Here is a 12,524-nt window from a genome sequence, read left to right on the forward strand (position 1 = left end):
TGCGTGCTGATACCCAATTACCCGGATGGAATTCAAAGCCGGCCACCAAGTCAGCCAATAGGAGCCAGGGAGATCAGACGTTGTTAATTGAGACTGCACCTGCTGAGAATTAAACAGCCAATTAGAGGCTTCACGGAGTCCTCCCAGCCCACCTCTAGTCCAATTACCGAGGAAGCTTCCACCTCCTCTCTGGGGGATAATCCGCGCTCCTGAGTCTGGGACCGAGGTGCGAGGGCGTGGAGTCACTCATGCGTGTCACCGTTAGCAAAAAATTAGTGCCTTTGTACAAAGCCAGTGCCACCCGACACCCCAGTTACCGTGGGGAAAGCAGCCTTGAGATGGGCGATGCTCCGCCGCTTGTTTCCTCTGTGATCTTTTGCCTTGATTGGTTCTAATACTGTGGCAGGGACTCAGGAGGCATGGAAAACATTTGTTTTTGTTTTGAAAACCTGAAACAGCTTGGGAGAGGTTGAGGGGAAGGAGCTGCTCGGAGGAGTGAACAGACGATGAAGACGGATACGGCAGCAGGAGAGATGGAGAGGAACCCGAGTTTGAGCGCGTGGTGGTAAGGGAGCTACGGGTAGTGCGGGCGTCAGGGGCTCGCCCTTCCCTAGGGATCGAGGGGAACGGGTTGGGCGACCGGCGCAAAGGCACAAGCCAGGGGGCCGTTTCTGTGGAGGGCGGTGAAGGGGGTGGGCTTTCCCAGGCGGCGGTTTCCTTCGGAAGAGGGCATTCCAGCTGCCGTCCGGGACCCTGGACCGTTAAGGACGGTTGGGCCCTGCTCCCGCCGCTGAGCGGCGGGGAGCCTCGCGAGCCGGACCCCGCCCCGCCCGCCCCGCATCCAGGCTCAGCCGGGGGCGCGGGGTTGGGCGCTCCTGGTAACATGGAGGTCTTTTGCACTATCTTCTGTCACTCTGGCTGGCTCACGATAAGCACTCAGTGGATGTTGAAGGAACGCCCGATTCTATCTTTGGTCATCTAGGGCGATGCCTTTGGGCCTCAGGTTGTCGTTTTGTATTAATTTTTAAAATGTACATTTTGAATAAGTAATACATACACGTTCTACAAAATTCATAGGCATAAAATGTTATTACAGTGAATAAAGTCTCTCTTCCCTCAAGAGGCAACCAGTTTTACCACGTTCTTGTAAATTTTTTTCACAAGATATTCTATAGTAAACATGCACATATTGTATGTATTGATATATATATTCTTTACTCAGTCGATAACTTATTATCCGTACTGTTTTTGCAATTTCCTTTTATATAGCCGAGATAGTTTACCATAGCAGCACATGTACCTGCTTCATAGTAAGTTTCACAGTAAGACTGAGGGATGTATTAAGATATATTTAACCAGTCCTTTCACATTATATTGATACCCAAGTATATTTCATCTGGCTCTTGTTTATCTGTATAATAAATCCTTAGGGCTGCCAATACTAGGTCAAAGAGGTGTGTGCGTTGTTTTTCATTTGGATAGATACAATTTTGCAAATTCCCAAAGACTTTTCTCATTTTCATTCCCTCAGAGATGTTTGAAAAAAATGTGGTAAAGATAGTATGTATTGCCAAATTGCCTTCCACAGAAGCTTTAAATTCTCTCCCATCAGCAGTGTATGAAAAGGACCTGTTTGATAACATACTTATGCTTTCTGATTTTTGACAATCTCCTAGTGTAAATGGTATCTTATTGTAATTTTAATTTCCATTTCTTTTTTTCTTTAAAGATTTATTTTAGAGTGTGAGAGAGCGAGAGAGAGAGAGAGCAAGGAGGGAGGGACAGAAGGAGAGAGAGAAAATCTCAAGCAGACGCCACGCTGAGCGCAGAGCCCCAGTGGGGTTCGATCTCAGGACTCTGAGATCATGATCTACGCTGAAATCAAGAGTAGGACACTCAACCGACTGAGCCACCCAGGAGCCCCTAATTTCCATTTAAGTCAGGTTGAGCATCTTTTAATATGTTTAAGTGGCAGTTGTATTTTTTTTTGTAAATTGTTCATATTCTTTGTTCATATTTATATTGGTTATTAGGTCTTAATATTTGCTCTTTGTTCATATATAAGTTAAAAATAGTTTTCGCTTTTCTCAGTTTGTACTATGTCTTTTTACTTTGCTTATGGTGGTATTTTTGCTATGCAAATATTTTTATTTTTATGTATTTGAATTTGTCACCATTTTTAATTTTTATTTATTTATTTTTTAAAGATTTTATTTATTTGACAGAGAGATAGCAGGAGCAGGAACACAAGCAGGGGGAGTGGGAAAGGGAGAAGCAGGCTTCCCGCTGAGCAGGGAGCCCGATGTGGGACTCGATCCCAGGACGCTGGGATCATGACCTGAGCCGAAGGCAGACGCTTAACGACTGAGCCACCCAGGCGCCCTCATTTATTTATTTTTATTTTTTTATTTATTTTATTTTTTTAAAGATTTTATTTATTTGACAGAGAGAGACACAGCGAGAGAGGGAACACAAGCAGGGGGGGTGGGAGAGAGAGAGGCAGGCTTCCCGCAGAGCGGGGAGCCCGATGTGGGGCTCGATCCCAGGACCTTGGGATCATGACCCGAGCTGAAGGCAGACGCTTAACGACTGAGCCACCCAGGCGACCCTATGCATTGATGTCTTTTCAATTCTAGTACCATACTGGTTTTTAAAATTGATGTACCTTATGTGTTTTCTCATCAAAAATTTAAAAGTTGATATATAATATACATATAGAAAAGTGCACAGATGAAAAGAATACATCTTGATGAATTTTCAAAAATGTAACACATTTGTGTAACCAACACCAGATCAAGAAACAGAACCTTACCACCGTGCCCAAAGCCACCCTTGTGTTCCTTCTCAGTCACTACTCCCTTCAAGGGTAAACCGCTCTTCTGACTTCTAATAGCACAAACTAGTTTTGCCTCTTTTCGTTTTTTCTATAAAGAAATCACACAGTATGTACTACTTTGTGTCTGGATTTTTTTGTTTGACATTATTTTTGTGAGATTCAGCCATATTGTTGTGTGTAGTTTTAGTCCATTCATTCTCATTACTGTGTAGTATATTGTAAGAACATACCCCAAGGTACTTTTTGATTGTGCTGTTAATTTTATTTTGATTGGAACCATATTGTTAGATTACCCAAGGGAGAATTGTATTTGTGATACAGAATCTTCCTATATACACATCTAAGCCATTGGTGTTCCATCAGAAGTATTTTAAAGTTTTTGTCATACAGACTTTACATATTTCTCGTTAAGATTATTCCTCAGTATTTGAGTGCCTTGATTGCAATAGCCACTTTTACTTTTAAAAATGTAGATGAGTAGTTCAGACCTAAGGAAGAATGTCCATTGTTGCTATAAAAAGTGCAAGCCTGCTTTATGGACCCATTATCTTCTAGTTCCAATAGGAGGTGGTAGGCAAAAAGGATATGAAGTGGAAGTCCAAAAAGAAGGATTACAAATTAGCCACAGGAGGAATTTCTTAATCAGAGCAGCAGAAAACCAGGTGTAATCACTTTTCCCAGAAAAATTTTGAAGGCGTGTTGCCTTCTAATGAACTTCTAATTGGCTGAGCAGAGAGGTCGGTTAGTAGAAGGGATAGTTTTAGGTGAGAGGGTTCCAAACTCTCAAATCCTATTTGGGATTTGTCCTCTCACGCACCCCTCCAAGAGCCCCAGTCAGGATTGAAAGATTGGGTTATGAGGCTGGGATTGGGTGAATTGCGATTTCTGTGTCCTCATCTTCAGTTCTGAAGAGTCTGTCCTCCTTCCTTGAAGGGTGTTCTAAACAGGGTGCGGAGTAGGTGGTACCAGTTAACGTAAGGTCTGGGTTTTCCAGAGCATTCAGTGAGCAGGTGTTTCCGTTCAATAAGCCAAGCAGGAAAGTGGACTTTAGCTAGAAGGCTGGGCAGTGAGGGGTTCTCGAAGGCAGTAGCCTGGTTCCAGAGCCTTTGCTGCTCACAGAGTGCCCTTCTTGGACAACAGGCAAACAATCCAGGCAAACAGTATTTAACCGTCTGGGTTTTTAGAAAACAGCACTCATTTCTCCCTTTGTTGAAGGGGTTACCCCTTCCTCCCCCATGACTCAAGGCTCTGTATCCGAAACCAGCAACCCAGAGGGTGGGCCTTAGTATCAGCAACTATGTTGTGCTGCTCTTTAGTCTTTAGATCAGATTGATGGATTGTGGCGGGTGTCCTCTGCTTCTCTGGCCTCCACCACTCAGCTCTATGTCTTCCTCCTTAATTCTCCTTACAGAGCAGTCTGGAGGAAGAGGACTTGGGAGTCCCTGGTATCAAATGCTCTCCATCCTGAATCACCACCACACTCACTTCTTTGAGCAAAAGTCCCTCCCCACCCCGAAGTCTCCTGCCTCCCCCTGAGAGATAGAAGCTGGTAGGAGGAGGGGAACAGGGGAGGGGAGAGCTGCTCTGATCTGCGCTAACATCCACTCTGTGCCATAGTCCTTCCCAGCCTTTTCTCCGTGCCTATGATGGACCCCGGAGAGTACAGGCAGGCCCGTTCTCAGCCTTCCCCGTCCCCAAACCCCCACCTGCTGCTTCTCATGGCAGAGCTTCTTCACCTGCATTCCATGGAGCCTGTGATGGTTTCAGGGTGACTGAGGACAGTCTCTGAGCATTTTTGTTCATAGCTCACTCCAGGCATTCTCAGAGGGTTCTGTGACTCCAAAAAGCTGTGGATCATTGCCTTGCAGGGCTTGCATCCTTGAATCAGGGATCCAGCATAGCAAAGGAAATAGAGAAATTGGAATATATCAGGAACCAAAATGCGGAGTGCCCAAATGCTTCCCAAGTATCTTGGGGTCCAAGCTTCTCTCAGCTTAGGTGAGACCATGTCTGAAATGGAAGAGAGGAGGGTGGAGGGAGGGAAGGATGAGGTAACCTCAGGGAGACTCTGTCAAGCAGGGGTAGGCAGAAGGTCGGCAAATTCTTCTTGATCTGAAATAGCTCATAGATTGTTCTGCCACACTAGAAATTCCCAAGCAACCGAAGATAACCTAAGAGGTTGTTGACGTTAGAACCCAGAAAAGGACCCAGGAAATCTGAAGCCTCCAAAATGTGAGAGCTCTGTTGCTGGCATCCACGGTTTCAGTTCGGTCCATCTGATCCGTGGAATTTCTGCCCCTTTCTGCCTGTCCCTGGGGCAGAGGCGGAGACGACATTTGGAGAGGGAACTGAGAAAGGGTAACAACCAACCAAACAACCCTCGGCTTCCCAATCAGGTACCTTAGTTCCTGAAGGCAGGGGAGGACCAACATCTGGCCTCATCCTCCTGAGACTTGTTCTGAGTGGTGGGGTAGAAGAGGACCTGGGTCAGGCCCTTCAGCAGAGAGGCCCTGGGGATAGGTCAAAAGAGCAGGCAATGACTAAAGCAGCACACTTGGTGGAAGGCATTTGGGTTTTGAGTCCGACAGCCCCGAGTTCAAAAACAGCTCCCTCACTAACTAACTGTGTGTCCTCGAGCAAATTCCTCCATCTATTTGACCCTGGGGAGAGCCTCTATTGGGTTGCCCCCAGCATGGGGACTGTAACATCCCTGCACATGCGCACACCCCACCAGCATGTGTCCCTGGTTGCATTTACATGCTACTACACACGCGCGCACACACACACACACACAGTCTGTACAGTCGCACCTGCGCTGAGGGTAGCTTTCCCAGGCAGGTAGAGAACTGCTTGCTGATGATTGGACAAGCTGTGGAAGTGCTCATCACGGTGACCTTGTCACATCAAAGGGCTTTAGGAAAAACTGTGTAAGGAAAATAAGAGGTGGTAGTGGGCGGTAGCTCCATGGGCATTTTCCCCAGGCTGAATGTGCTTCTCAAGGGCTCCTTTCCCCCCTCTGCCAAGAAGGCCCTTGTCCGTGCCCAGAGGTGGAATGTCTGTAGCTGTGCTGTCCAGTAGAGGGGCACGGGTCACATGTGGCTTTTGAGCACTTGAGAGATGGCTAGTGTTACTGAGGAGTGGACTTTTAAGTTTATTTCAGTTTAATTTAAATGTTAAAACTGATACTGGATTTAGTGGAAAACTTGTAATATATTTGGAACAACGTAGATGTGTGAATCTACTTTTTCAACAATGAATTTTATTTATTTATTTATTTTTAAAAGATTTTATTTATTTATTTGACAGAGAGAGACACAGCGAGAGAGGGAACACAAGCAGGAGGAGTGGGAGAGGGAGAAGCAGGCTTCCCGCTGAGCAGGGAGCCTGATGCGGGGCTCGATCCCAGGACCCTGGGATCATGACCTGAACCGAAGGCAGACACTTAACGACTGAGCCACCCAGGCGCCCCTCAATAATGAATTTTATGAAACCTAAGAACAGCTCCGATCTTTCTGGGGAAAATTTTGTGATTGAACTGAGATGTGCTATAAGTGTAAGCTATACACTGGATTTCAAACACGTAATATGAAAAAATAATTAAAATATTTCATTATTAATTTTCATATTGATAACATGCTGAAATGATCATCGTTTGGGTACCCTGGGTTAAATAAAATATAGTATCAAAATGTAATTGTATCTGGGTCTTTTGCTTTTTAAATGTAATACTAGAACATTTGAAATTACGTGGGTGACTCACATTCTGTTGCTATTGGGCAGTGTTGCTCCGAGACTCTGGGACTCAGGCAGCTGCATCTTCTGCTCTAGGGCACATCATCTGTCCCTCACTGCCTCTGGGGGCTCCCCAGAGATTTGTCTGCACAGCAGTGCTGCTTCTGTCCTCTCCTGCATCGCAGAGTGGGCAACTAGAGTAAGAACCTCTAGTACTAGACCTCCAAGTCTCAACCTAGTAAGCTGCGGGTAGAAGATCTCGGAGAAGAAAGGGCTGTGCCAGCGAAACCTTTCCAGTGCCTTATAAACTGGAGAGGGGAGGTTGCCAGGATGTAAGAGAATTGTGTGTGTGTGTGGGGGGGGGTTGGGGGTGGAAGTGCAGGGATACCGTTTTCTCAAGATTGTTGGGTTTTCCAGCCTCACTCTCCACCTGCTGGGTTCTCACCTCTGGTCCACTCCCATATCCTCACTTGGCCCCACTGAAGAGCTTGCCTGCTGGTCAAGTCTGGCTGCCTCCTGGAGGGCACCTGCTCCTCTCCCCTGTTGGGGACAGTTTGAGCGGGGAATCTTCTAATGAGTGGAGTCTCCTCAAAGCAAGGACATGAGCAGCAGGAATTGCTAGGAAGCTCATGATGCTTGCGTACTGAGGGATGGTTGGGGGCTCTTGAGGGCAGAGGGGAGCTAAGGACACTGAGCAGATGCTGCTGCAGAGAGGCTCCCCAGGACCGCATGACTCCCCACTTCTCAGTGCCTCCTCCCTGCCCCTCCTCTCCCTTCCCTCCTCCCCTTTGGATGATGCTGAGGCTGCTCCCTCTCAAATCTCTCCTTTTCTCTGGCCCTGCCTTGCCTTCTATTTAAGCACACTCAGAGGCAGTCAGCATCTCCTCCCACCCCGCCTCTTTACCTGGGGTCTCTGTTCGGCAGTGACCTCTATCCAGAGACAGCTTCCTACTGGGCTGCACCGAACAGGGAACAAGGGGCACCAGCAGAAATGGAGTGGAAATTAACTAGGCAGCCAGATCTTGCTGCTGCCTCTTCCCTCCCACTTTTCACTACAGTGTGTGGGGCCCCATCCTGCCTGTTTCCTCCAAGCCTGGTCCTGCCGGGTTCTGGGACTCTCCTAGGAAACTGCAGATTCTTGCTTTCGTTAGGCATTTTCTAGGAGTTCCCTTCATACTCTTCCTCCAGAGCACTAGAGATCTGTGATTGGGAGATCATAATTAGGAGATCCCAACAAGAATGAGAAAGAAGGGAAGGAGCTGGGTGTCCTAGGCTGGGATTTCTGCAGTGGGTCCTCTTGGAAGGTGAAGGACCTCTCCTTCTCCAGCTGCAGAGATACAGAGGACAGGGAAGGGCCGAAACTGAAACAGACTGGGAGTCTCTTCAGAACATCTCTGGGCCTCCTTCTGTGTCAAACCTGTATGTCAGGCAAGCCCATTGAGATACATGCTCAGTGGGGAGGCAGAAAGGATAGGGAGGGAGAGATTTGCTAACAATGAAGGGGGGGAGAAAGAGTGAAATAAACAAAACTCCTGATATCACACTTCATTTAGGCTGCTACTATCATGGCCATTTGGCAGCAAGTTTAATGATGTGACAGATGGGGCACGTATTTGAGGCTCATGCAGACACAGCACCAATGTGTAGTCTGTCCCTCCTCCCCTATTGCACACTCATATCTTCTTAGCCTGAGGTCCTTGGCCCTAGTTCCTTGTGCCTGGGAGGGGACAGAGCAGAAAAAAGAGGGAGACTGCCTGGTTGAGGAGCAGAAACTCTGAGAAGCAAGTGGCACTTCCCAGCCTCACCTCTGCAATAATTTTTTTTTTTTTAAGATTTTATTTATTTATTTGACAGAGAGACACAGCAAGAGAGGAAACACAAGCAGGGGGAGCGGGAGAGGGAGAAGCAGGCTTCCTGCCAAGCAGGGAGCCCAATGTGGGGCTCGATCCCAGGACCCTGGGACCATGACTTGAGCCGAAGGCAGACGCTTAACGACTGAGCCACCCAGGCGCCGCACCTCTGCAATAATCTTATAACTGTGGTTGGCAGTCAGTAGTGATTGTTAAAGGGTGTAAGTGTGTGCGAACAAACAGACTGGAGCCTTGGGGCTGTTTCCTGCTTTGTGTCAGGGGGATGGGTGGGTAGGGCTGGGCTGACTATGGATTTACATCTCCTGCCCCCTGGGACCCTCAAACTGCAAAAGCAGGGGGAGGCAGACCATCGGGAGGTGTCATTAGCTGCTGGCACGATGCGGGCAGGTGTAGGACTAGGTTCTGGTGCAAGCAGCCTTGGTTTTCTTTTTTCTCTTTTGGTATCTGAAGCTGGCTTGGCTGGAATTCCAGTGTGGAAGGAAAGGTCAGAAGAGCTTGGCAGTGACCCGGTTACCCCCAGAGTTCTTATCCCCAGAGGGCCGAGGTGCCACAAAGTCAAAGGTCATGTGATGTTTGACCCGGCCTTTGCCCTTGCTCCAGAGGGCAATGAGGCCAAAGCAGAGGGTCACTGAGGTGAGGAAGGGGAGGAAGCCAACTGCCAGCACCATAGCAACACCTCTGCTGTCCAGGATGAAGGGCCCTGGGATCCCTGGCATGGTGATATTGGGGTCAGAGAGAGTGCCATTTGGTGGTTCAACTTGGATTACTTCTAGCCAGGTCCTCAGGGAGTCATTCCCAGCAACATTGCTGACCACGCAGACATAGGCCCCTCTGTCCTGTAGCTGCACTGAGCGGATCTCCAGCGTCCCATCCTCTAGGACCCTCACTCGCCCAGCCCTTCCCAGCCAAGCCCCCTGAGGTCTCATCCAGGAGACAGTCGGGGCTGGGTCCCCGTCTCCAGAGCAGGAGAAAACAGCATGCCCCCCCTGCTCTGCAATGACCCACCGTGGCCCGGACTTCCGGATCAGGGCCGGCTGGCAAGTGAAATGCCCGGGAGGTAGGATGTCTGAAAACTCCCTCAGGCTCTTGCCCTGCACGGGCCGTGGGCCGGCACAGGCCGGGGGCGAGGAGCCGAAGTCCAGGCGGCCGCGGCGCCGTAACAGCCAGAGGAGGCGGCAGTCACAGGTCAGGGGGTTGCCAGACAGCCTCAGGGTGACGAGTTTGTCCGGAGAAGGGAAGGCTGTTTCCTCTAGAGTCTGAAGGGCATTGTCCGCCACGTCTAGGAGGTGGAAAGCAGTCAGGCCGTGGAAGGCGTGGGCGGCAATGGAGGTGAGGCCCGCGCCCGACAGTCGCAGCTCCTGGAGCCGCACCAGAGGACTGAGCCTCCGGGCTGGGATGGCCGAGATGGGGTTCTGAGACAGATCCAGGACCCTGAGGAAGCTCAGGTGGTGGAGCGCCTGGAAGGGCACTGAGCTCAGATTGCAGCGGGTGATGGCCAGGCTGCTGAGATTGAGCCCAACCAGGCTCCCAGGCTCCAGAGCCTCCAGTGATGGCCAGTGGTGGATCTCCAGCTCCTTTAGCTGCCCCAGCCCCCGGAGTGCCCCGGCTGGCAGCCTCCCGATATCCAGTTCTCGAAGCCTTAGGGCCACCAGTGCCGGGAGGCGGGCCAGGGCCAGGCCAGGCACTGTGCTGAGGTTGCAGCGTTCCAGCGTGAAGGTGCTCAGCTTGGCCAGCCCTGCAAAGGCCCCTGGAGCCACAAACACCAGGTGGTTGTCCCCCACCTCCAGCTGCTGGAGGCTGCCCAGCTCCCCAAATGCTCCGTCAAGGAACAGGACAATCTGGTTGAGGCGGAGGTCCAGCAGCCTGAGGGCAGATAGGCCCGAGAAGACCCCAGGCCCCATGATCCGCAGCCGATTGCCCTGCAGCCTCAGGGTGAGTAGGCTTTGGAGGCCGTGGAAGGCTCCAGGCTCCAGGGTGGACAGCTGGTTGTAGCTGAGGTCCAGCTCCTGGAGCAGGCCCAGGCGGGAGAGCATGCCCTGCTGAAGCCCCCACAGGCGATTCCCACTCAGGTCCAGGAGCTCAGTGTCCAGTGGGAGTCCCCCAGGCACAGCCTCCAGTCGCCGATGGGCACAGAGCACTGCCCGTGGCTGGGAGGTGCAGTCACAGACAGCAGGGCACCCGCCACAGCTCCCTCCGGGCAGGAGGAGCAGGAACAGGAGAGGGGGCCATGGGGGCCAGGCTCGCTTTGGAGCTGTGGCCATAGCCATTCCCTCTTCAATCCTGGAATAGATGATGATATGGTCCTTTTTGGAAAGTGACTTCAGATGATGGTGACCCTGGACTTCCCTGGGCCTCCTTAGAGGAGAGAGAGATTGAGCTATCTCTCTCGGCATTGCCAGCGAGGACGGTGCAGACCTGGGAGCAACTCTGGTGGACCACCTCCTTGGGGGCCTCCTGGGCCACCTCTTTGGGGAATCTCGACTTTCCTCCTGCCCCCAGCCCTGGTAATAGGCCAAGTGCTTACTGGCCCATGGAACCCTAGTTAAGTCTGACTTCAGTGGGCAAAGTTTTCTGTGGATGGGACAGGAAGCAAGGAAGTAACTTTGAGTGTTCCTGTATCTGTGAGATCCAGGAATACCTCCAGTCCCTTCTCCCTGATACTTGTTCTCCCCAAGCTCTGCCCTCCCCCTCTCTGCCAACCCTTGTTCTCCCGTGTTATCTGCCCATAGCTTTGTCTAAGGCTCAGGGGGAATCACATCCTTGGAGTCTGATTGGAGCGAGGTCCTTGACTGAGTCCTCCAAGGGAAACATGCTCAGCTCTGCTCCCTGTACTTACTGCCCCTCTGCCTTTCTCCAGCCTGGCTCAGGGCCTGGGGCCCTGAAGTAGCAAGATCCAATCTCCCCGAAATGCCTGTGTGGACAACAGCCAAGCTGCACCTCAGGCACGGCGCAGATGCAGGGGGCACTTGAATCCCTCATAAGAACCCTAGGGGCAACCCCTATAGATGACACTGGGGTGTGTGAGGGACCCAAGGGATGCCCAAGTTTTGAGTTTTGTTGCTTGGTCCTTAGTCTCAGGCTTCTCTTCTATTCCTCCTCGATGGTGTTTTGATTTAGTCCAATGTGTGAATCTGAGGGAGCTCTCTTGTTCTCTTTGGGCTCAGCTGTCTGAGTGATACACAAGAGACAGACTGTGCGCCGGGGAGGCAGAGACAAGTGCGAGACACCACCTGGCCCGGTGCTGTGGGTGGGGAGCGTGCGAGCCCTAGGCCGGCACAGCGCTCTCTGGGGGAGGCTGTGTGCATAGCCTGTAGACTGCAAGTGGGTTTCTGGGAACCCAGGGCCTGGGCAGAATCAGGATGATGGAGAGTAGAATGGCCATCGGGGACTGATTGAAGGTGCTAGAGGAGAAGGGGCCTGGGAGTTGGTGAACTCACCCTCAACTCACTCCGTTCAGTGTCAACAGGGCATTGAACAAGGGAGGGGAGGTATTGGAATTGGCAAGGGAGGGCTAAAGAGATGAGATGAGAGACAAGTGGTCCTCCCTGGGAGGCAGGCTGCCTGGGTTTCTTTCTAGCTGCAGATCCAGATGGCCTTCGGGGCTTCAGGCTATCTGGGCCCTGAAGGGTCAGCTTTCTCCCACACGCCTGATTTTCTCCCATATGGTACTTAGGAGAGGCAGTTTAAGAGATGGTATGACTTCTTCCCATTCAGGGGGATCACATCCCTGGATCCTGACTGGAATGAGGCTCTGCAGCCCTCATTTAGACGGACGGGCTCTTCTGGTGGTTCTCCTGCTGTGGTAGTGGGAAACTGAAGATCAGAGAGGCAGAGGGATGCAGGACACCGTCCCCAGGCTTGGGGTTAGAGAGAATGGCACGGGGCAGGCCAAGGCTGCTGACCAGGCTCCTCTTGTCCCCAGCCCAACCTAGCAGGTATCTCTGGCATGTTGAGAGTTCTCCCGGGACAGACGTGTCCCAGTCTCCCTCATTCTCCCTGTGCCTGTTCTGGGAAGTCCACCTGACAGCTAGCTCTTGATCACTACCGCTGCAGTTCCTGCTCAACCTTTTTGCTCCGCATTCAGC

General features: G+C 50.9%; 1 protein-coding gene and 1 long non-coding RNA gene across 2 annotated transcripts; one reads left to right on the forward strand and one right to left on the reverse strand.

Moving 5' to 3' along the window:
- The first annotated feature begins 84 nt into the window (after positions 1-84).
- Positions 85-6,859, forward strand: LOC135364129 (uncharacterized). Its single transcript, XR_010410750.1, has 3 exons — positions 85-565; positions 1,730-1,943; positions 6,143-6,859. It is a non-coding gene; the product is annotated as an uncharacterized LOC135364129 (long non-coding RNA).
- A 1,277-nt stretch (positions 6,860-8,136) lies between these two features.
- On the reverse strand, positions 8,137-11,129 carry LINGO4 (leucine rich repeat and Ig domain containing 4). Its single transcript, XM_045896597.3, has one exon. It carries the CDS (start codon positions 10,830-10,832, stop codon positions 8,925-8,927), a length of 1,908 nt encoding a protein of 635 aa, XP_045752553.1. The 5' UTR covers positions 10,833-11,129; the 3' UTR covers positions 8,137-8,924.
- Positions 11,130-12,524: the final 1,395 nt, after the last annotated feature.

The sequence above is a fragment of the Mirounga angustirostris genome, unplaced genomic scaffold (genome assembly GCF_029215605.1).
Source record: "Mirounga angustirostris isolate CCGP_5_RB_7025 unplaced genomic scaffold, mMirAng1.0.hap1 SCAF_4, whole genome shotgun sequence".
Taxonomy (NCBI): domain Eukaryota; kingdom Metazoa; phylum Chordata; class Mammalia; order Carnivora; family Phocidae; genus Mirounga; species Mirounga angustirostris.